The following is a 25,862-nucleotide window of genomic DNA, read 5'->3' as shown; positions in this document are numbered from 1 at the left end:
AGGAGGGGTTTTGTATTTCTTGCCACTGGCTAGGAGTGCTGATGGAAGCTGCTTAAAGAATAAGTTGGACTGGGAAACAAGAGGACGCGATTAACTGCTAATGCGGGTGTTAATTGTGCTCTCGCTTGAATTGACCAGTGGGGAAAGCACTGAAGGTCTCTAGTACAGCCCTGTTGGGGAAGTTCAAGTGGATTGTAGATTTTGAACTGTGGGCAACGTCGACGATAAAACACATAGTGGAACTTTTCCTCTGAATGGACGTCCCAACTTTGTACAGCTAAGTACTTGGCTTTTTGTGTGTGTTTATTGTTGTTTTGTGTGTTTTTGGTATCTCCACGCTGCTTAACACTGTTCTGTATTGGAGCTTTGTGTTATGTAATACTCTACAACTGGATGCAACACGTTTTTTTTCTCACGGTTTGAGTTTTTTTTCTGCGACTGCCACTGGTTATAAGAAGAGTTGATGATTGAAGCATGTCAGCTTATTAGCTGAGAATTGTGGGGCTTTGGCATTGGACGCTTTGCCTGTGGCTCTGAGGCTTGTTTTCAACAATATTTGGAATTGATTTCACAGGCTCTAGACAACACAGTGTTTGGAAAGTTTGTCAAGGTGGGTTAATTATTTATAGTGTTCATATCATTAAACATATAACAGATAAACAAAACTTAAACCACTGGAAATACGTAACAAGGTGAAAAACAAACAAGTCACCAACTTGAGCACCACCTGCCCCCAGTGTGAGAGATTTTATAGACACCTCTTAGTTTATTTTTTTTTTTTTCTTTTAACACAGCAGTCGTATCTTCTATTCTTGTCAAAGCTGGAGACAGAGAAAACAAGATGTTCAGATTCTCCTGCACCTTTCAGGTAGCAAGCAGGCAAATGAACATCTGACAGGGCAGCATTCAGGAACATAATGTGTCTACTAGAAAGATTTATTTATTTAAAGCACTTGTAACCCGCATATCAACCATCTATGCAAATTACTGAGATAAGAACCTAATCTTTCTTCCTAGACGCTCCATTCCTGAACCCGTGGGACGTATCAGTCTCCTGAGTTTAGGGTGGGACAGATGAGGCTGCTGTCAGAACTAATGATCTGAAAGCGGAGTCCTGTTTGGCCGCCACGTCCACTTATAGTTTGTCTCTTGTTTTTACCTCTGTGTTTTGCAGATCCCTCTGTGTAGCAGTTACCCCCAAAGAATAATTAAAACCACCGCAAACACAGCGGTTTTCCTTTAAGAGAACACACAAACTGGAACCAACGTCTGGGTATCACTTTATATAAAGTAAACCTCTAGCAGCGCATGTTGTTGTTTAGATGCACGCCAAAGGAGTGTGCTTAGGGAGTAGGTCCTGCTCCTTAGTGTGTACCCTTTATAAAGATTAATCAAATTATCTGATTTTCTAAATAAATCATGTTTTTTATGTTTTATTTGAATGTAACTTAATCAATACCTGTTCACTGGGGGCACTGCCCATCATCTCATTCTTCACTTCCCTCTCAACCGAAGATGGTTAAACATCTCATTAAATTCATTGCTGCAAATGTTTCACACATCTTCAAGGGATACTACTACTGTCTCTTATGACGTTATTGAATTGCCGTTCAGTTAGGAATAAATTTCATTTGATATGGGACCTCATTCTTACCTATAAATTGAATCTTTGTTGATTGTCAGAAACATGGCGGAATGAATCAGATACAGCTTATTTAAATCAAGCTATACCAACAGGTTATCAATATCAAAAATAAATCAACCATCACTTAGGGGAGGTGGTGGTGTAATTTTTTTCTCTTCCCGATTAAAGATAGATAACATCTCTCTTCTCAAACAATTTGATTGAGATTCTTCAATATAGAATGGTTACTAACCTTTCTACGAATGTACTTCGTTTATATCATCTTCCTCCTGTATCTAATCATTCTATTTAATATTTACAGGATGCAATTACAGATTTATGCTTAAATGCTTCCTACCCTCTAAAACGAGAAGATTTTAATATACAATTTGACAATACTCTTAATACCAGCAAGAAAAGACTTCATTACATTTGTTACTGATCTCGGTCTTAATATACATGTTTAAGGACCTACACAAGAGGTGGTCATTCTTTAGATTAAATTTTGTATGTTCAATTACCTAACCATTATATTTATAACATTAACTTACACGCTTTACCATGGAATGATTATGTGTTGATTACATTCTCCCTTTCAACTTTAGGCCTGATACCTATATCGATTCTTAAACAATCTAATTATAGGGATTTTAATAAAATTATTTCCACTACTTTATTGAATCGATTTCAGTTAGATTTAGAAAAATTCAAATCTATTCCAGCTGTTATCTGGCATGAAAGATTAAAATCATCTTTAGATAAATGTGCTCCTTTAACAGTTAGTGAACAATCACAGAAAACTACATTTAGAAACCCATGGTTTACTCAAGAACTTCTTTGAACAGGCAGACCGTAAATGGTGTCAGAATCAAACTCGGAGTTCATGTCTTTCTTTTAGGACAACAGTCATGGCTTATAAGAAAGCTATAAATTTAGCAAAGAAATCTTACTATACTCAAAAAATAAAGAAAGCCCCAAATAGTTCAGTGTTATATAAAATATTTAAATCATTAACACATCATACGATGAAATCTCAAACTCGTGAAATGCCATCTGCATAAAATTTAGCAGATCATCAAAATAAAATCACTACAATAAAACAAGTTATCTCCATTAATACATTTAAGATGGCTTCCGAAGGAGGAGATGTCACAGCCCGGAATGGCAGCATAACTCCAGAGCTCTGCTGTGGCTACTGTGTTTATACTAAAAGAAAAATTCTCTTCATGAGTGTACGTCCATCTCAGTATTGGGACTATTGAGCTCTTGTCATGGCAGCACAAAAGAAACTTGAAAAATTTTGCTTTGCAGTAGACCCTGGGGAAAAACAGAAGGCAATGTCTTTGCCTAAGACAGCTGAGCAGGGGAAAAAATGGCGCCAGTGTCTTCTAGTTCCGAGGAGGAGGAGGAATAGATGGGCGTGATTGAGGAGACCGATGGCGCGACTACACGAATTCCAAATGCTTTGTTGAGAGAGCTAAAGCAGGAGATGTTGGGTGTTCGTCAGAATGTTTTCAAACTGCTCTCGCTAAAATTAAATCTGAAGTGAAGGAGATTAGCGCACGTGTGGTGGCCTCGGAGGACCACGTGGCTCAGTTGGTGGAGGAGGTAAAAGGGAGACAAGGCTCAGTCCACACTAATACTAGTCTCATTAAAGACTTACAACTACAAGTGAAAGATCTTGAGAATCACTCAAGACGCTGCAACCTCAAATTTAAAGTTATTCCAGAGACCTAAGCGTATCGGGACAGTGTTGCGGGAAATCTGTGGGTTTTTATTACACACTGCTGACACTGGGAAGCGTGCACACATCCATATAATACAAATGCACCACAGCCTTGGGAAACCTAGATGAGCGAACGTTTGGGATTTAATTGCTTGTTTTGGGGACTTCAGTACTAAAGAGTAGAGTTGCGCGGGGACAGAAATCCCACCGTCCCCGCCAGGATCCTCTCCGTCCCCACAAGGAATCCCGTCCATCCCCATAAAAAGCAGTAATTACTTCTGACAGGATCATCAATTCCAGTTTCTTTTGTGTTTGTGCTGCTGTTTTCCATGTGGAATCTCTTTTTCTGTTCAGATAATTAATTTATAAACCTCCTCTTTTACTAAGGCTTACATGTCCATTATATTCTATGGGCGCGTTAGCATTTAGCGCATGATAAATTGACTAGCATGCCGGACCAATCAGCAAGGCTTTCAGCTGTGTGCGTGCTGAGCTCACTGCTCATCATGGCTGTTTCCACCACGGCGCCGGACTGGTCTCTCAGCTGCATTGGGATTTAGTAGTCCTCAGTAAGTCGAACCCTGCTTCCAAAGCCTTCCATCCCCATTGGAGTCCCGTTGGCTAAAGGGGGGATTCCCGCGATCCCCGTTCCCGTGCAGACCTCTACTAAAGAGCGCATTTTGGCTAAGGCGTGTTAGATGCCTGATTTTTGTTAGCAGTCTATCCAAGTTGGTGTTTTTCAGGATCTGGTCTGGGCTACTCTGCAAAAACAGCAGGCCCTTCATGATGTTACATGGCTCCTCAGGACGGAGGGACATAAATATTGTTGGCTCTTCCCTGTTGGGTTATGGCATATAATTACATTAGTAATTTCTATTCCTCCATTACCTTGTGGTTCAAGGCGGATTAAATCGGAATTGTCAGGACATTAGAAATGTGTTGGGAGTAGTTAGTACATTTCTTTAAGTTGTTAAGAATTACATCTGAATTGTCATGATATTAGAAGTACATAAGGAATAGTTGTGGGTGATGCTTGGGGTAGTTTTGATTGTGTTAGTTCGGCTTTATGTGTTTTTTTTAATAGAAGGTTTTTATTTCTTTTTTGAAGGTTTTGTAGTCTGTGGTTGAGGTCAGTAGATTGTAGAGTTGGATGTCAAGTGTTGCAGCTGGAGTGGCTAGGAGGTTGTCGTATAGTTTTTTTCGTTTGACGTTTTTGATTAGAGGATGTGTGAATGGTGCGTGGGTTCTCCTATGTCTGGTTGAGGTGGACTGAATTAGTCGATTGTTCCAATAGGCTGGGCTGTCTCCGTTTATTGCTTTAAATAGTAGGCAGTAAAATTTGAAGTGTACTCTCGCTTGTATTGGGAGCCAGTGTGAGTCGTTGTATGCCTCTGTGATGTGGTCGAATTTCTTCAGCGAGTAGACCAGTCTTAGGGCTGTGTTTTGTATTGCTTGTAGTTGTTTCATCATGGTTGCTGGACAAGGGAGATATAGTATGTTGCAGTAGTCTATTAGACCTAGGATTAGGGATTGTACCAAGAGTTGGGATTGTTTTCTGTCGAAGAATTTTCTAACAAGTCTTAGGTTTCTCATGGGAAATCTAAGAAGATACATGGACATGTCTGATAAAAGGGATGGAAAATCTTTCATACACTGAGAGATTAGAGAAACTGGGTCTCTTTTCCCTGGAGAAGAGGAGATTTAGAGGGGATATAATAGAGACTTACAAGATCACGAAGGGCATAGAGAGAGTAGAGAGGGACAGATTCTTCAAACTTTCGAAAAATAAAAGAATGAGAGGGCATTCGGAAAAACTGAAAGGGGACAGATTCAAAACGAATGCTAGGAAGTTCTTTACCCAACATGTGGTGGACACCTGGAATGCGCTTTCAGAGGACGTAATAGGGCAGAGTACAGTACTGGGGTTTAAGAAAGGATTGGACAATTTTCTGCTGGAAAAGGAGATAGAGGGGTATAGATAGAGGATTACTGCACAGGTCCTGGACCTGTTGGGCCGCCGTGTGAGCAAACTGCTGGGCACGATGGACCTCAGGTCTGACCCAGCGGATGCATTGCTTATGTTCTTATGGACTGTGTTGCGAGAGTTGGGATGTAATAATGTTCCTGCGACGGAGAAGTCGGGTGATATCTCTGCGGAGCCTCGAGCAGATGGCACCTAGCAAACAGTAGTGCACCATGGGAAGAGTGCGACTAAGTCTGCCACTTGAAGGCCAGGACTATAGTTTTCTGAACTGATTACAACAAGGCAACAAAATTTTTTTTTTTTTTTTCGGAATCTGACAACACAGCACATTTTTCTAAATCAGTTTTTCACACTGATTTCAGTCACGTAAACTTTTAAAGTTATGACTAATGTTAATTTATAGCATTTTGGAATATAGGGTTTTAAGAATTGCAGCATCAACTTAAAAGAAATGTTGCAGTACCTTCGGTCCAAAGTCAAATAAGCACACAGCATAGCATAATACATATACTGGACTGTGTCAATTAGCAACTAATATTTCTTCAAAAATGCTTAGAGTATGATTTCTTTTTGTGAGCTGTCTGGATTGTCATGGCACAACATCCAGCAGTAGTCAGCCATCATACTTTCACTCCAGAAGCCTTGATAGCGACTCTCCATTAACTGAATGCCTGGTGAAAACATTCTCCTTGCTCATCACTCACTATACCAAGATCTTCCATAAAAAAGTCAAAATGTGAGTACAAAAGATGTTTTTTTACTGACATGCGACAGCCAAGTTTCTGATATGAGTCAAGGAGTTTCTCAACTCCTTCCTTGTATGAAGGAGACTTATTGTTGCCCAGAAAGTTTTCCACTAACCACTTGAATGCCTCCCAAGCTTCAAGTTCAGCTGCTGAGAGTGATTGCTTAAAATATTCATCCTGCATAACAGACTCAAAACACCTTCCTTCAGTTTTGCAGTGCTGATTTTTGGAAATTTCTTAACAAGATATTGAAAACCTGGAGAGTTTGCTTTACCCATGGCCTTTACCAGGTTCTTCATCAACCCCAGCTTGATATGAAGAGGTGGAAGAAATATTTTATGAGGATCCACCAATGGAATAAATTTCACACTGCTTGTCCCTGGATTATAAGAATCCCTCATCTTCCAGACACACTTGACATAATGTTCTGCTGTAGATCTGTTATCCCACAAGCACAGGAAACAGCAGTATTTAGTGAATCCTTCTTGTATTCCCATTAGCATGCCAATGACCTTCAGATCACCACAGATGTTCCACTGGTGTGTTTTATAATCGATTGCTTCTAGTAAATTCTTTATATTCTCATAAGACTCCTTTAGATGAGCAGAATGGGCAATTGGTATACTTGGTTTGAAATTTTTGTTGTGCAGTAACACTGCCTTCAAGCTTCTCTGTGAAGAATCAATGAAGCGACATCATTCATCTGGACAATGTACTTGTGACAAACTGTTGAAGAGCCCATTGATGTCATGACAAAAGCACAATGAGCCATTTACAGTGAAGAATGTTGTTAAGTTAGGATTCCTTTTTCTGTAATGAGTTATCTTAGCATCTCTTGCATGCAAGTACTTTTGCTTAAGCCTTGAAGAAAGAAGTTCTGCTTTTTCTTTTGAAAGATTTAGATCACAAATAAGATCATTGAGCTCAGCTTGTGTAAAGGTCTCTGGTTCTGAATCTTCATCATTCACATAATCAGGATCAGATAATTCTGGATTGTGACCAGCTGCTGCATCGTCATCACATTCCTCATCATGTTCCACAGAAACAAGTCCATCTTGTGGAGGTAGAGGGATAGGTGAGTCATCATGAGGAACAGGTCTAATAGCAGAATCCAGAGTAGGATATATAATTTTGTGCTTAGTTTTAGCTGAGAATCCAATTGTGTTCACAAGGCAAAAGTAGCAATCTTTAATATGGTGTCGCAGTTCCCTCCATATCATTGAGATTACAAATGACATCGCTGCCTTTTGTCAATTGAACCAGTCATGAAGTCCGTTGGAACACCTGGTACAGATATGTGGAGCCCAAGACTTATCCTGATCACCCAGTGGACAGCCAAAGTACAATTTGTATACCTTCTTCAGATCTACGGTAATTGGGCGACATTGTGCTTTCGTCGTAAATGAACCAAATAAGGGCAGAACTGCAGACATTTCAGTTAGAAGTTGATTTTTTACGGGCCAAATTGAAACATAATCTATTTGAATTTGAGAATGAATCAGGGACTATGTTGGCTAAATATATTAAGGGGCAGCAAATTTATCACACTATTCAGGAGATTAGGGGTATGGGGGAAGAAGTCCAGCGTACCGATTCTGCAATTCAAGCTAATTTTTTGCAATTTTATACTTCTCATTATCAGGGTAATTCAGGAGCTCCAGGTGCACAGATAGAAACTTTTCGGGAACTACTGGGCCTACCCAGCTTGCCCCCACAAGATACGATGAGACTGAGTGAGCCCATTTTCCTCTCAGAGTTTGACAGGGTAATTAAGGCTTGAAACCAGAGAAATCAGCAAGACTAGATGATTACACTAAGTTTTATAAGCAGTTTAGGGACGCTCTGGATGACCTACTTGTTAGAGTAACCAATGGGGTGCTTGAGGGGGGTACTTCTCTTAACAATGGACGAGGCTGGCATTAAGTTGTTACTCAAGCCAGGTAAAGATCCTATGGGTTGTGGAGCTTATAGACTTATTTCGCTCCTCAATGTGGATGCCAAAATTGTTGCAAAGTTTTTAGCTCTAAAAGGTTGGCTAGGGTGTTATCAGAACTTATCCATGTTGACCAATCGGGATTACTAGGAGACAGTTACGTGATAATGTTCGGAGAGCTCTGCACCTGCTATGGAGTGCTCAGCAGCGCCGGGAAAGAATGGCTATAATGGCCAAAGATGCAGAAACTGGTGGAATGAGGAAAACGTATGGGACACTGTGCTACCGGGATACAAGCTATATCGCAGAGACAGAGTAGGTCAAAAAGGTGGGGGCGTTGCCCTATACGTCAAAGAGGGCATTGAGTCTACTGGAGAGAACACGCCGGAAACGAAAAATAGGGTAGAATCTCTATAGGCCAAAATTCCAGGAACATAAGGAACGGAAACAAAGATCAGCATCTACTACCGACCCCCCAGGGCAGTCCGAAAAAATTGATGGAGAGATGACACATGAGATTAAACGTAACTGCAAGGGAGGCAACGTGATTATTATGGGCGACTACAATTATCCAGGGACAGACTGGAACCTAGGCACCTCCGGCTGTGGTAGGGAAACCAAGTTCCTGGATGCTGTAAGCGATTGCTTCCTGGAACAACTTGTCAAGAAAAATACGAGAGGAAATGCAATTCTGGACTTAATTCTAAATGGACTATAAGAGGACCGGTGTATGATCCGCTTCGACCTGGACACAGGGGCAAAATATCGGACCAGAACATCGGCCACGGCATTAAACTTCCGAAAAGGGAATTACAAAGGGATGAGACTCATGGTGGGGAAGAGGATAAGCACTGTAAAAATGCTAGAGCATTTTAAGGACATGGTCACTGAGGCGCAAAATCTATATATACCGCGTATCACCAAGGGATCTAAAAGGAACTGGCATGGCTCACTGTAGCAGTGAAGGAAGCGATCAAAGGCAAGAAGATCTCGTTTAAGGAATGGAAAAGGTAAAAAACGGATGAAAACTGGAAAAAGCACAAACATCCAAGCAGGTGCCACAAGGTGGAAAGAAGGGCCAAAAAAGACTATGAGGAAAAAATAGTCAAGGAGCCAAAAAACTTCAAGCCGTTCTTTCGATATGTTATGGGGAAACGACTGACGAAGGAAGCGGTGGGGCAGTTGGATGACCATGGAATAAAGGGAGTGCTAAAGGAGGACAAAGCTATCGCCGACAAACAGAATACATTTTTTAAGTCTGTCTTTACCGAAGATATACCAACATACCGGAAGCCGACAGGCTATACGCATGAAAGGAGGATGGGAAACTGAAAGTCTAGAAGAGGTATGCAGGCAGATTGATAGGCTTAAAAATGATAAATCTCTGGGACTGGATGGCATCCATCCGAGGGTGATCAAGGAACTGAAAGGGGCTATAGCTGAACTGCTTCAATTAATAACCAATCTGTTGATCAAATCAGGAAGGATTCCAGAAGACTGGAAAGTGGCGAATGTCACGCCGATCTTCAAGAAAGATTTGAGGGGAGATCCGGGAAACTACAGACCGGTGAGTCTGACCTCGGTACCGGGAAAGATGGTAGAGGTGCTGATAAAGGACCGCATCATTGATCACCTTGACGGACACAAGCTGATGAGGATCAGCCAGCACGGCTTCAGCAAGGGAAGATCTTGCTTGACGAAGTTGCTGCACTTCTTCTAGGAAGTAAACAGGCAGAAAGACAAAGGCGAGCTGGTTGACATTGTATATCTGGATTTTCAGAAGGCATTTGACAAGGTCCCACATGAATGACTACTTCGAAAAATTGTGAGCCATGGAATCAAGGGCGAAATCTTCATATTGATTAAAAACTGATTGGCGGATAGGAAACACAGAGTGGGGGTAAATGGATAATACTCGGACTGGAAAAGCGTCACGAGTAGAGTGCCGCAGGGTTCAGTGCTTAGACCCGTGCTCTTCAACCTATTTATAAATGACCTGGAAACTGGTATGACGAGGTGATTAAATTTGCGGATGATACGAAGTTATTCAGAGTGGTGAAGACGCAGACGGATTGCGAAGACCTGCAATGTGACAAACATGTTCGCAAAATGGGTCACCATATGGCAAATGAGGTTTAACGTAGATAAGTGTAAGGTGATGCATGTATTCACGAATACAGGATGTCTGGTGTGGTACTCGGAGAGACCTCCCAGGAAAGACACCTGGGAGTACTGGTCAACAAGCTGATGAAGCTGTCAGTACAATGTGCAGTGGCGGCGAAAAGGGCGAACAGAATGCTAGGAATGATTAAGAAGGGGATCACGAACAGATCAGAGAAGGTTATCATGCCGCTGTACCGGGCCATGGTGCGCCCTCACCTGGAATACTGCGTCCAGCACTGGTCACCATATATGAAGAAGGACACGGTACTACTCGAAAGGGTCCAGAGAAGAGTGACTAAAATGGTTAAAGGGCTGGAGGGGCTGCCGTACAGTGAGAGACTGAGCTTCTTTTCCCTTGAAAAGCGGAGACAGAGGTGATATGATCGAAACATTCAAGATAACGAAGGGAATAGGCTTAGTTGATAGAGACAGGTTGTTCACCCTCTCTAAGGCAGAGAGAATGAGAGGGCACTCTCTAAAGTTAACAGGGGGATAAATTCCATACAAACGTAAGGAAGTTCTTCTTCACCCAGAGAGTGATGGAAAACTGGAATGCTCTTCCGGAGGCTGTTATAGGAGAAAATACCCTTCAGGGATTCAAGATAAAGTTAGACAAGTTCCTGCTGAACTAGAAAGTACACAAGTAAAGCTAGGCTCGGTTAGGGCACTGGTCTTTCAACCAAGGGCCACCACCTGTGTGGACTGCTGGACACGATGGACCACTGGTCTGACCCAGCAGCGGCGATTCTTATGTTCTTAAAAGGCCTTTGATAGGGTCCATTGGGATTTCTTATGGGCAGTAATGGGTCTTTGCGATACTTATTGTTCTTGGGTGCTGGCTTTGTATAATTCTCCCAGAGCCTGTTTAAAGATCAATAGCTCTTATACTGAATTTTTCCCGATCGGGAGAGGGACTAGACGGGTATGTGGCTCAGAAGAATCTTCTACAGCATGAGACAACTCCGATAGATCAGACCCTTCTTCCACAGTCATCCCTTTGCAATATTGACACAAATGCCAATACAGTCTCAACTGGACTACTGAAACTCCCCCTTTATGCAGGTATAAACACCACCCTCATCCGAAAACTACAATTGATTCAAAACACAGCAATACAACTAATCTTCAAAGTGAAAACATTTGACTCCACATTGCCCTACTTCAACAGATGTCCAGAATATGAGTCTCTGCCCATTCCATGAGAAGAGATGTCTTCTGCACTACCAGATGACTCTTGGTTCCCCCGACGATTGATGTAAGCATTGACCGAGAGAACCCAAACAAACTTGCCCTTCAGCAACAACTGGAAAGCTAGCAACCAACCAAAAGCTAGTAACCAATCGAATGGCTCTGATCTCCAGAACATTGATCGACCAGGATGCTTCCTCTGGTGACCAGCTGCCCTGAGCTGAGCGACTGAGACATTGAGCTCCCCAACCAAGGAGGTTGACGTTCGTGAGAAGCACTGTCCATCGGGGCTGATCTAAACTCACTCCCTAAACCAGATTGGAAGACTGTAGCAACCAGCACAGGCTGCGACAAACTAACCCCCAAAGAGGGACCAGAGAGTTCAGATCTTGAATCTGAGGACCACCACCAAAGAAGAGCTTTCTGAAGGGGATGAATGTGAGCCCAAGCCCACCTTACCACTTCTACGGAGGTTGCCATCGACCCCAAGACCTGCAGAAAATCCTGCGCCCAAAGGCAACAACAATCCATCAGAAAGCGAATCTGCAACTGCATTTTCAATACCCGAGCCTCCGGAAGGAAGACTCTCCCCAAGCTGGTGTCGAAGAGAACTCCAAGATACTCCAAAAGCTGAGACGGAGGCAACCAGCTTTTGGACCCACAAACAGGGACAAAAAAGGCCACTAGTCACATCCAACAGGCCCTAACTAACCAAAGGAAAAACTGCACAGGCTTACCACCTCCACCTGCTGGAGACTAAGAACAGACTGATTGTAGGTGGGACTGCACAGCCCACTTGTACTACAGCCAAAAGTCAATGGCTCAGTCTCCAGTTGCTGGTAGAGGAGTGTAAATCATTTGTCATGTGCTGGTCTGGAGGGATGCTAAAAAACGGTCCCTGAGCCTTCAAACTTTTAATGCAGACTGTCCAAGTGGGTGCACTACAAAGCAGTCTACCCCTTGAAAGCAGACTCAATCTCAGAGTCTGCACTATCCCCCAGCCACAGCTATCCCAACAGTGAAATCCTCTGCAACACAAAAAGCCTCACAACCGGTCAGCAAAAACCAAAATTAAATGAAAATAAACACAAGCAGAAAAGACCAGCTCCTACCATCTTGCTTGTAGAAAGACAACTGAGGGATTGGAGGCGGAGCAAAAGAACGCTAAGGAAGCTCCCTGAAGAATTCTCATGAGAAGGGATTGACTACGCACAGGTTCAGGAATGGAACGTGTCACATTAGAACTGGACGCGAGAAAGCAGATTAGACGTAAGATTTCCCTTCCTGTCATGCCTCCTCCCAGACCAAGCCCCATTTCAGTTACAATGTTCTCTTTACCTTAATGAGCTTAGTTTCAATCTCGCCATCAGAGGCAACCTGCTGATGTGTCAACATGTACTTATCACATTTGGCCAGTGCCTTCTCACTTGCAACAGCCACCTTGATAGCATTGGGCACATGTGGCTGCATGACTGTCTCAGTTTCCACATTAGTCGGTGGCTTATGGTCCACCCACCTCTCGGCACCAGCCGAGCGGGATCGCCTGTGTCTGATGCGGACAGCTGGTACAGTCTGGGCAGATCAGAAGAGAGAAAAAAATCAGTAAACAATTATGTCCCCACAGTGCAATCCTAGGACAGTGGTTTTCAGGCCTGAAAAATTTGTATATTTAGTGCTTGTTAACACCAGAACTGCACTCTCAATTCATAAACATCTTCTGGAAACCACTATAATTTGCCATTCGGATTCTTGAGTTGCTTTTCTGTGGCAGTCATTTGCATAAGCAGGGTATTAATTATATTTACCAAAGCTAGATGTACATGAAAAGTGCCATTACTACCAACTGAAAGACTATGTTACAGGATAAAACTGCTTTGGGATAATAATCCAACCAATAAGTGGCAGGAAGAAATAGAAGCCGCAGGCTTCTAAGGCATCATATGTAATGCTAAGCAAGACCTGCTGTGCTGGAACTTTTCTATTTTAATACTGTTTATTAAAAGGAGAAGAGTACAAGAACCATCTCTAAACTTAATAGCAGCCGAAGCCAGATGACCCCCACAGAAAGAAGCAGACCCGATTGCTCTAGAACACCCCACAACTGACCTTGAGAGATAGTTATAATTTCAGTTAAATCTTCCTCCCCTCCCAATCATATATTAGTTTTATGTGTGAAACCATTTTAACTCGAACCCCCCCCCCCCCAAAAAAAAAAAAAAAATCAGAATGACCTTTAGTTGTTATGTTACAGTTTCTATAAGAAAATAGAAATTTCTTCCTAACACAGCATTGAATTCATCTTGATGCCACTAGTATGAATTGGCAGGCCTGAAAAGTTGTCCCATTACAGATCAAAACATTAATCCCAGATCACCAAGAGAAAAGACCTGACAGTACAGCACCCCCTCCCGGCACACTACATGCAACAAACAGGACTTGCAAAAGACAAATCTGGCATAGAACAAATACACAGGGTAGTCTAGGAAAACAGAGCAACTGAGGTAGAAAGGAAAGTGATGAATTAAGAGTAAGAGTTTGGGGGGGATCATTTTTCTGCATTAGAATCAGCTTTCAATCACAACTTTTTTAGATTTAGCTAAGGTGCATTACATTCAAGTATGGTAGGTATTCCCCTGTTCAAATGGAGGGTTAAGTGCCTTCCCTGGTGTTCAGCCCACTGATTCAACTATTAGGCTATTCCTCTACTCCCGATGTTGACTCACTTAGGGCCCTTGATTACAGTATTTTAGGAGGAGCCCCAGTGCTTGACCCCAGCAATGACTGGGCTAAATTAGGCTACTATATATCTCTGAAACAACTCCAGCCCCTGACCCACTGTATCAGTCCAGCGTTGCTTGCAATGGTTGAACAGAGGAAATACATTAGCATTATACAAGAATTTTAAACATTAGGACTACTATTATTAATCATTTCTAGAGTGCTATCAGACGTACACAGCGCTGTACAGAGTCACAAGGAGACCATCTTTGCTGGAAAAAGCATACAATCTAAACAGATAAGACAGACAAACAAGATGCCAGGGTGGGGATACAGTTAGGGAGGATAGTGAGCAGTGGGGAGTAGGGTTATGGATTGAAGGCTAAATCAAAAAGGTGAGTTTTCAGTCTGCTTTTAAACAAGGGAAGGGAAGGGGCGTGGAGGATGGACTCAGGTAATTTATTCCAAGCATATGGGGCAGCTAGATGAAAGGAACAAAGTCTAGAATTGGAAGTGGAGGTTGCCAGAAAAGTTATTTCAGTAATAGGGAAGAAGAGGAGGTCTTTTAGAGCAAGGGCTACAAGTGAGAGCATGTAAAAACCAGAGCAGTGCATTGCACCTAATGAGAAGGCAATGGGAGAAGCAGGACAGTCAGCTATGAAAGAAACCTGACAGTGCACAATTTCTAAGGGTGGAGAAAAGACAGTGATAAGAAAAGCAGCAATCAGAGAACAGATTTTTATCAAATATTCAACATCTGAATGTCATTGACTGCAGAAGTATACTAAAAATAAGCCAGCTAACCAAATGCCCCCTGAAAATTTTATAATTCCACACACCAGTCCTTTCAGTGCCCAAGACAGACAAATAGCTGGAGACGTGCAGATAAGGCAAATGTCTTTACTACCGAGACAGACATGGGGTAAGCCACTATTTGCCCTGGAATCAGTAGCATTCTACTTGGAATCTTCTCCCATGGTTTGAGATTCTGCCTCTTTCAGATTCCGGAATCTTGCTAATCTTTGAGGTTCTGGAATGTTGCTACCATTTGGGTTTCTGCCAGGTACTTCTGACCTGGATTGGCCATTGTGGAAACAGGATCCTGGGCTAGATGGACCATTGATCTGACTCAGGATGGCTCTTCTGATGTTCAGATTTAGACATTAACATTTTCATTCCTGGTGATGAAAGTTCGAGCAGTGAACATGCTAACCACGATTCCACCTGCTAATTTTCTTTCCAGTCAAGACAAACGCGTTTTACTCTCCTATCAAGAGAGAGATCCTTCTGAGCTCTGCCCTATTTAGGGTACCATGAAGTCAACTGCTGCTCAGTATTCCTTAACCGAGTCTAATCTAATCTAATGCACAACTTCTTAATCGCACTATGCCAAAAAGATTCAAGGCAATTTACATCTACGGAATACAAAAGCAATCAGTAATAATTAAAAATCATCATAGCAAGATTAAAAAGTTTTCAGAGTTTTACGAAACCTTAGATAATTAATATCAGTCCTAATGTGAACAGGAAGATTATTCCAAACTGTAATAGCAGTGTAAGCAAAAGAGGAATTGAGCTGTCGTTTATATCGTACTCCTCTAATCTATAGAAAATGTAAGTATCACATCATCTGGTAGAAGAATAATGCAAATGAGAAAATGCAAAATCACCTCATCTAAAGTCAGTCAGCAGAAAGGCAGGCGAGCAACATGAAAAGCCGAAACTGCAGCCTAGACTAGAGCATCAAATCCAACAGAGAAGCATCACTGCCTCATCTGTTACTTGGCAGCTCTTTGTGCCAGCCTGTAATTGACATACGCAACCACAGTTGCATACTGCCTTTGTCAAGAATCTTCAGGAAGGACTCCAGTGCTGCCTGGGTCTCCAACTAGTTATCAACCACTGAGCCTCCTCCTTTGACCACCAGCACTGTACCACCTTTCCAAGACGGTGTGTTCACCAGCCCTTGAGACTTACTTCCCAATGGAAGGATTAAGTTCTTACCTCTATAACCCTCTTTCCTGTAGAAGAGCATAAGATTACTTATGGATAGGTTCAACACTAGAGAATGACACAGGGACAAGTTTTTCCCCGTCCCTGCGGAAACTCATTTTCCCGTTCTGGCGAGTTCTTTTCCTATCCCTGCCCCATTCCTGCAAATTTTGTCCTCATCTGCACAAGCCTCAAACATTTTAAAATCATAAGTGTTCGAGGCTTGTGCAGTTAAGGCAATGCTTACAGGAATGGGGAAGGGACGGGAACAAAACTCGCAGGGATGGGATGGGGAAATTGAGTTCCTGTGGGGATGGGGGAAAATTTGTCCCTGTGTCATTCTCTATTCAGCACCTCAACTCACAAGTTGCTTGCAGAAGACATCAATCATTTTCGTCTCTCTGCCCTCTTGTTTCCCTGGGCAGCACCCCCTCTCCTCAGTCTGTACCAAAGCAAGTGAAAACCCCTAGGAGAGGAAATGAAAGGGGGGGTCTCGGGGAACTCCACAATCCAGATAAGGTTATCTCTGCAATAGTAAATAAAAATTCATAAATAACCACCCAACAAAGAACGGTGGTGAAATAAAAAAAACCCCATCTGTGTGCAACCAACTCTAACACTTATACCGCTTTTAGCAAGGCAAAATGTGCTGAAAATCGATTTCTGTACTAATACACTGCCCCTTCAAAGGCTATGCTTTTCTTCCTTAGCTGCCACAAGCTAAGCCACTGGATACTCTTTCAAGACTACAAGTCTCTACAGGGCAGGGCATAAGGAATCCTACAGGAAAGAGGATTATTGAGGTAAGAACCTCCCTTTCTTGTGCAAACAGCATATGATTCCTTATGGATGGGACGTACCAGAGCAGTCCCTCAAATCTAGAGAAAGACAGATGAACCTGTGACCAGCACAGAGGACCCAAAGGCCCCAGCTTTTTGTGCCACCACGTCCACTCTGTAAAATTTTGTAAAGGCACGGAGGGTAGACCATGTGGCTGCCCTACAATTTTTATCAGACTACATTGCCCTGGATTGTGCCCAGGAAGATGCCAAACCTCTGGTAGAGTGAGATTTCACAGCAAATATCAGCTGCTTTCCACAGCCAATGTACTCTTTTTGGTTTGGGAAGGGGGGAACTCATGAGATCTTTATCAAGGCTGATTTCTGAAGCTTACCAGCAGCTAGGCTTTTTTTTTTTTTGGGGGGGGGCATTTGGGGGGGCATTTGTTTATATCAGTGGTCTCAAACTCGCGGCCCGGGGGCCACATGCGGCCCGCCAGGTACTATTTTGAGGCCCTCACTATATTTATCATAATCACAAAAGTAAAATAAAGCAGTTTCTTGATCATATGTCTCTTTAGCTATAAATTACAATATTATTATTAAGACTTGGCCAAAAGGAAAGATTTATAAAGTATAAAGAGTTTTACCTCATGCAAAATTGTCATTTCTTTAATAAGACATTAACTATTTTTTTCTGAGGCCCTCCAAGTACCTATAAATCCAAAATGTGGCCCTGCAAAGGGTTTGAGTTTGAGACCACTGGTTTATATTATGTAAAATGAAGGCTAATGTTAATGTAATCACATTAAATGTTAAAGGCCTTAATTCTCCCAGTAAACATTAACTAATATTCAGGGAACTGTTATCTGGAATGTCACAGGGCAGTGTTGAGAATTAAAAATGGCTCTCTAGCACAGTGGTATTCAACCCAGTCCTCAGGGACCACCTGGCCAGTCGGGTTTTCAAAGTCTCTGTCATCCATATTCATTGTGGATATCCTGAAAACCCGACTGGCCAGGTGATCCCTGAGGACTGGGTTGAATATCACGACTCTAGCACATAGAGTTTGAGAAACCTCATGTGATCTGGGAAAATGGATATATGCAGGTCTCTGTCAAATCCGAAAGGCTAATGCGGAATATAAATAAACATAGAGAGACTATGAGCATTTGGTATCTCAGAGTAGTCTTTCCCCAACATTTTTTGCTTCAGATGTCTCAGTATTTCACAAATCATTATTGTGGCACGTGCAGCAGGATTTAAACGGACATTTTCTTTTTGTGCAGGGATAGCTTGACCAGTAGGAAAAATGCTTGAGTACCTGAATATAAATCACTTACAAAGACCACAATGCAGAGCTGTCCCAAGATTATTGGGAACCTCTTAGCATAAAACCTCAAAAAAATAGATTAAATCCCCCAAATAAAAAATTCTAGTGTAAAAAAACATCTTCTCATAAGAATTGCCATACTGGGACAGACCGAAGATCCATCAAGCCCAGTATCCTGTTTCCAACAGTGGCCAACCCAGGTCCCAAGTACCTTAAAGAAACCCAAAAAGAGTAGCAGCATTCCAGAGCTGAGATTGTGATGTCATAAAGCCCAAGAGCCAACCTCATCAGTGATGTCACAATGGCTGGATTGTCCTACACTTGGCTCACATAAGAATTGCTGTACTGGGATAGACCAAAAGTCCATGAAGCCCAGTATCCTGTTTTCAACAGTGGCCAACCCAGGCCCTAAATATCCAGCTAGATCCCAAGCAGTATGTTTAAGCTGCTTATCCTAGGAATAAGCAGCTCTCTCAATTCACTTGCAGAAGTTAAGACTGAGGAAATTGGGCGCTGCCCAGAGAGACAAGGGGACAGAATAATGTTTCCGCCTATCTCACTTACTCTGCTCAGCCTTTAGATCGCTATCCCTGTACTATGTGCTGGATATGTTCAGCCTTCAGAGTATTCTGTTAACCACATCAAATTACCAGGTGGATATTGGTATATAAATACATTTTGTGTTATGTTTTTATGTTGTCTTCTGCAAGCAACTTGCGAGTTAAGGTGCTTAACCCATCCATAAGGAATCATTTGCTGTTTGCACAGGAATGCAAGCTAACGTGTCAAAGATACCACTGCAGCATTTGCCTCGTCACACACCACAAAGGTTGCAACATGTCTAGATTGTGCTGCTGAGAACGACGAGAGAGCAGGGACTGCTACAAAAATGATGCATGAGTGCTCTGGCCCACCTCCAGTGTTCTATCATCGAAGCGCCATTTTCCTTTTGGGATTCAACTTGTTTCAACACGGGTTTCATTCTAATTTTAGTACTGAAACCTTACTGATCTCTCTTCTTTCAAAAATTCAACAATTACGACTTCAAAATAAATGTTCTATTTTGCTCCAGTTTGATTTATCTGTGGCGTTCGATGTAGTACATCACGACATTTTACTTCATTTACTTTCAGATAAAGGTCTTCATCAGGTTGTTCTGGATTGGTTCTCTAAATTTCTGTTGTCTCGTTCTTATTCAGGTAATATTGAAGGCAATATTTCCAATTCCTGGCGGCCTCTTGTGGGGTTCTTCAGGCTCCGCTTTCCCCAGTTCTATTTAAGCTATATATGACCACACTGAATACTTTTAATCTGTCACCTTGGGAAATGCTGTTCATCTATGCAGATATCTTTATTCTGATTGAGATTGAAATTTAGTTTTTTAAGTAAATCATTGCATTTCCAAACTTCAAGCCTGGGCTATGTCTGTCCAGATGAAGCTTAATACAACTAAAACTAAACTTCTGTGGTTAGGCACAAAATTGGACTGTCTTCTTCCTACTACAGCTTTGGAATCTAGGGCCTCTTTGCAGATCGAGTTCTCTTCTAAGATATTGGGAGTCCTTTTTGATTCCTCTCTTACCTTCAAGGATCAAATAAATTCCCTGATCAAGAAATGATTTTTTAGTTTACGAATGTTGAGGAAGGTTAGACATTTTCTCATCATTGACATTTCTCTGTTTGGTCCAATCAATCATATTATCCCGACTAGATTATTGCAATGCTATTTATTTTGGCATCACAAAGAACCACCTCCAAAGATTACAATTAATCCAGAATACTGCTGCAAAGTTGATTTTTGGAAAAAGTAAAATTTGACCATGTGACCCCTGAGTCTTCATTGGCTCCCGGTTTATCTTTGAATTCAATTCAAATGTGCTTGCATCTCTCAAAATTTTATATGGTATTTTTATTCCCCTCGTTCCCTTATTATGGAATGTTTACAGATTTTCCTAAGCAAGAGGCATCCAACAATTCAAACTCTCCCTTCCTTCCAGGAAAGGAATTAAAGGAGTTAAGATCTTTAGTCAATCTTTGGCTTTTAAACTTTCACAACTATGGAATGAACTCCCCTTAACTCTGAGGAGCCCCAGTCCTTTCCAATCTTTTTGTAAATTTCTAAAACTTTTTTATTTGCTAAACAGTTTGAAAATTAATTTCTTTGAAACCTTTGTTTTTACGTTCTTCAATTTTTATTTAATTGTTGTAAACCAAGTCAAGCTTCCTTAGGTTGATGACCCGGTATATAAAGTCAAGCTTTAGTTTAGCTCCAGACGAAGGAGGCTGAGATCCTCCGAAACAGAGCCCCGTAGAGCTTTCAACTTGATCGGCATGGACAATATTGTGGCAAGAATAATGGACTGTGTGAGATAAGTACTCTTTTGTTCCATTTAGTTCTTTAAAGCTGGATATATCTCATACGCTTCTTTCAATATCCGAGGAGGACATCATTTTGAAAGTTGAGCACCATTAATTTTGATATTGTAGCAATTTTTATTGCACACAGTACACTGGAGAATCATAATTGATGTGTAATTATTGTTTGTGTGTTTTTGCACATTTTTCACATAATTCACCATGGGTCCAGGGATGTTACACTTGAAAAAACCTGTTGGGTTATACTCTCTCAACTCAACACTACCGGTTTGTCCTGACTGTGAGTTGCGTAAACTGAGGACCCATCACACATTTTCAATTTGAATTTAATTAATTATTATTATTATTTATTAATATTTTTGGTTGTGGTCTCCCAGTGTACCTGTCGTTTATAGGTGAATTTTTCTTGCACTATCATCGATAGCAACATCTATAGGTCTTCCCTCGTCCTTGGGGCCCTGGGAGAAAGATTGTGGATTTGGTTTTGTAGCTTTAGTATCCTCATTGATGGCAAAAACATTCTGCCCAGAATGGTACTGAAGTAGGCCCCAGGTACGCAAGATCCTGCATCAGTACTAGAAAACTCTTTGCTGTATTCACCATCTTCTGAGGCTCTGTAAAAACTGCACCACCCACACTGTCTCTGCCCTGGCCCTGGTCAGCCAACCAGTCATTGCGATTTGGCTGCACTATAATACCCTCTTTGTGCAGAACCACTTTAACCACCACCATACCTTAGAAAAAGCTCCAGGGAACTGTCACCAGGAAGAGTACAAACTCAAAAGTGCTGCCCTAAGACAGCAAACCTCAGCAATTGATGACAAGCCTGAAGAATAAGAATATGTAAATACTTCCTAAGTCCAGGGAAGTGAGAAATTCCCCTTTTTGCACTGCCACTATAACCAATCTCAAGGTTTCCATATAAATTGGAATCTTTCAGGGCCTTCTTTATTTTTAAAAAAACTTATATACCGCACTATCAAAAAAGTGTAGGTAGTTCACATATCACACATTCATAATTAAAATTCAAACAAACAATCACAAACATATCAAAACACAGCTCATCTCTTTTGAGATCCAAAATAGGTTAAAAAGAGTCCTCTCTTTCTTGAGAACCATAAAATAAATGGAGTAGCTCCCTAAGCTGCATTCTTCTTGGGGAACTTGGACAACCACCTCAAGCCACTGCAGTCACAATAAAATGTCCCTTAACGCACCCATTTTCCACTGGGCACAAGTGACTCCAAGAAAAGATTCAGCAAGGAGTTTTCAGATTACAGAGCGTAACCTTCTCAAACCACCTCAAAGACCCACTGGTTTGTGGTAATCTGGGGCCACCTCTCTTAAAAGGCCTGTAAATGACTTTCTTATCATTTCCAGAGGTAAGACTTCAACAGCTTCATAGTGAACCCTAGCACGAGCATGAGACAGAGCTCAGCTCTCACCAGTGTGCCAACCAGTATGAAAGAACTGGTTCCTCAAAGAAATGTCCACTCAGCTTACCTGGATGATAATGACTAGCATCTTGGAGCCAACCCCAAATCAACACATTACAGCCCCTGCTTTTGGGCCTATCTTCAGGTAAACAAGGGACCTTAGAAACACTCCAATCTCTAATCAGTTTGTCAAAGTACCTCTCCAAAAAGCATAGTGCTTCTGTAAGAAAGCATACAGAGCTTAGACTTAGAAGTCATATCTCAGCCCAGCCCCTAGCCAAAAGGGCCTTCTTTGTCAAAGCCATAGCAAATCAGAGCATCTGCCAAAAAGAAAGAGCACATTTCAATGTTGGCTACAATCCTATGCCATAGCAGACTGATCAGAAAGACTGTCCATCACTTTCTTGGCCCACTGAAAGCCCACTTACGCCACTAGGCCCCAACAAACAAACGCCTGCAAGGTTAGAGTCGAAAAGACAAAACTTTGCTTCATATCTTGCAATCATGAGAATCCTTCTGGTCAGCGCCCCCATCTACAGGAATAGAGTCTACCTGGTGAGAGTAGTAACTACTGTGCCCACTATTGGTGGCCTCAATTCTCTATCCTTGTCCAGGACAGGAGTATACCTTGCCCAGTGCCTTGGAAACTTTACATAGGTAGTCAGGGGACTTCCACTCCGCAGTTCTGTTTCATCAGAAAGGACCATGGTGGTTTCTGAATATCCTTCAACAAGCGACATCCTCCTCAAAATTTAACACCTGAAAGACCTTATCATCAAGCTCAGATAATTCCTCACTACGGAAAATCTACACTATCAAGGATCCTCACCAGATGTCAGATCATCTTCCACAGAATTCACTTCTGATCACATATCCTCCTCAAAAAGCCTATAGGCCATCTCCTGCAAATCTTCAGTACAGTCAACCTAGGCCGTTTTGTAGCAACTGAAACCTGACTTGGACCAACCCCCCCCCCCCCCTCATGGGTTCCACTGCTTACCAAGCTCTAAACATTGCCCAGATGAGAGTCCGAAGAAAGCCAACCCCTCCCTCAGGCAAGCCTCTATCAGCTGCAAAAGCAAATGGGCCCAGACTCCAAAATGATGGTGGCTCCCACCAAAGTCAGGAGCACAGTGGATGCCACACCATCCTTCGCTCCTGGCCCTCTGCAGAGTCTGCCAGAGCTCTCTATAGATAGCACACACCAATGTGGACACTGCTGCTGACTTCAGCTTTCCAGAGCCTGCATTGTGGTCCTGGAGTCTCCAGCCCCTTGCAAAGCCAGTCAGAACTTATCACCCCAGCAGCTAAGTCGCAGATAGCTCCCAACACCAACCACTCCACCGACAGAACCCCCCTTACCTGGAGGGAGATGAGACAGAAAATGAACTGCAACATAGCTAAGTAAATCATTTTCATTATTTGTGTTTTTAAATTGTTGCTGAAAGCTGCTGGTAGGGATGCATAACCCATGTATACACATCTGGACTGGTCTTGGAGGGCGGATAAAGAATGGTGCGTTTTCTTTGACTACAACTACTTTCTAAAGTGCTGTGTTTATCCTACAATACTTTGGGAAATTTCAGAGGGACATTATTTAAAATCCTGAATGAACTTTCTTGGCAGATTTTAAATTTTCTAAGCCTTACTGAGAATGGAAGATTAGGTTCATACCTTTGGTAATCTTCTTTCTGTCAGTCATTTACAGATTCCGTACTCATGATGATTTATCTCCACCCTGAACTGGGTCTTGCAGAATCCACACACTTCTCTGTGCACAGCTCCTCCCATTTAGCCTAAAAACCCCAATAGTTTAGTCCAAAAGCAACCTTGCGTTAACATACATGCATGGGATTCAGGTGACAGTTTTGCTGTTTGGTTTAGTGTGTTGTTGATTTGTGGGCTTTAGAGTGATGTTTGCTTTGAAAGGCGTTTTTTTCTTTTGTTTGTCGTTATTGTTCTTATCGCGTCTGTTCTAAAGAATGGGTATGATGTTCTGGTGGTGTCTCTGTTGATTGTTATGTGTGTTCGTTTGTTGTTGTGTAGGGTACCATGAGGTGGTGGTGCTGCATATAAGTGGTGCACAGTGGGTTGCAGTAATGCAGTTGATATATAGTAACGACAGGATTAGCGTGATTGGGGTTCTCATTTTGAGATCTGAGTTTAGGTTTCATCTCTTGGTGTATGTTGTAGAGATCAGTCGCCGCACAAAGGAGCGCGCTAAGTTGCGTGCCCTTGGAGATGCACCGAGTGGCAGCGCTTAGCACCACAAAGGATGTCGGGAGGCAGAGGTCATCTCCCACACCAGCCCAACTTCCTCCCCTTGCAGCAGATGGCTGATGCTTGCTCGGTTGGGCAGCTCCCAATCGCAGTGGAGCTGCTCTGAATAGGCAAAGTAAGCTTAGATGGCCGCTGAACATGAAATCTCAGGTACTTCGTGTCCCAGGAAAATAGGAATATGCAGATAAGCGTCTGTCAAATCCACCTCTCAATCTCATTTTCCTTTCTCTGGAAGAGATTATGTTCTTCGTTAATACCTTTCAAGTATTTGAACGCCTGAATCACATCTCCCCTGTCCCTCCTTTCATCTAGGGCAGGGATGTCAAAGTCCCTCCTCGAGGGCCACAATCCAGTCGGGTTTTCAGGATTTCCCCAATGAATATGATGAGATCTATTTGCATGCATTGCTTTCATTGTATGCTAATAGATCTCATGCATATTCATTAGGGAAATCCTGAAAACCCGACTGGATTGTGGCCTTCGAGGAGGGACTTTGTCACCCCTGCTCTAGGGTTTACATATTCAGTCAGGGCTTCCAGTCTCTCTTTATACATCTTTGGTGCAAACCTCCTACCATTTTTGTCGCCCTCCTCTTCAAGTCTTATGTCCTTTGCTAGATACAGTTTCCAAAACTGAATACTCCAAGTGGGGCCTCACCAACGATCTGTACGGGAGCATCAACACCTCTTTCTTCTAAAGGTTACGCCTCTCTTTATACAGCCTAGCATCCTTCTGGCAACAGCCACCACCTTATCACACTGTTTCTTTGCGTTTATATCTTCAGACACTATCACCCCAAGGTCCCTCTCCCCATCCATGCATATCAGCCTCTCACCTCCCAGCACATACTGCTCCTTCCAATTACTACTCCCCAAAATCATTACTCTGCATTTCTTTGTATTGAATTTTAGTTGACAGATATTACACCATTCCTTTAACTTTTGCAGATCCTTTTTCATATTTTCCACTCTCCGGTGTCTACTCTGTTACAAATCTTGGTATCATCTGCAAAAAGGCAAACCTTTCCTTCTAACCCTTCAGCAATGACACTCACAAAAATATTGAACAGGATTGGCCCCAGCACCGAACCCTAAGGGACTCCACTACTCACCTTTCCTTCCTCCAAGCGAATTCCATTAACCAGCACCCTCTGGCGTCTGTCTGTTAACCAATTTATAATCCAGTTCACCACTTTGGGTCCTAACTTCAGCCCGTTAAGTTTGTTCAAGAGCCTCCTATGGGGAACTGTGTCAAAGGCTTTGCTGAAATCTAAGTAAATTATATGTCCTTGATCCAATTCTCTGGTCACCCAATCAAAAAAATTAAATCAGGTTCATTTGGCATGATTTACCTTTAGTAAAACCATGTTGCCTCAGTTCCTGTAACCCATTAAATTCTAGGAATTTCACTATCCTTTCTTTCAGCAATGCTGTCATTTTTCCAACAACCGAAGTGAGGCTTACCAGCCTGTAGTTTTCCGCTTCATCTCTGCGGACCACATCCGCTCTTCTCCAATCCCCAGGAACCACTCCCGTCTCCAAAGATTTGTTGAACATGTCTTTAATGGGACATGCCAGAACCTCT

At 42.3% G+C, this 25,862-nt stretch overlaps 1 protein-coding gene across 10 annotated transcripts in view; it reads right to left on the bottom strand.

Annotated features, from left to right (window-relative positions):
• The window catches only part of KIF23 (kinesin family member 23), a 203,697-nt gene that overhangs the window by 35,346 nt on the left and 142,489 nt on the right, over positions 1-25,862 (bottom strand). For 7 of the 10 annotated variants that reach the window (XM_033920430.1, XM_033920424.1, XM_033920428.1 and 4 more), the window contains one exon: positions 12,703-12,936. The exons of the other annotated variants lie outside the window; for them this stretch is intronic. In XM_033920430.1, the coding sequence (XP_033776321.1) occupies positions 12,703-12,936 (234 nt within the window). The remainder of the gene's footprint in view (positions 1-12,702; positions 12,937-25,862) is intronic. 10 annotated transcript variants of the gene reach the window in all.

Source organism: Geotrypetes seraphini, chromosome 14 (genome assembly GCF_902459505.1).
Source record: "Geotrypetes seraphini chromosome 14, aGeoSer1.1, whole genome shotgun sequence".
In the NCBI taxonomy this organism is placed as follows: Eukaryota; Metazoa; Chordata; class Amphibia; order Gymnophiona; family Dermophiidae; genus Geotrypetes; species Geotrypetes seraphini.
Note: the sequence above shows the minus strand (reverse complement) of the source record. Positions and strands in the feature narration are given on the sequence as shown.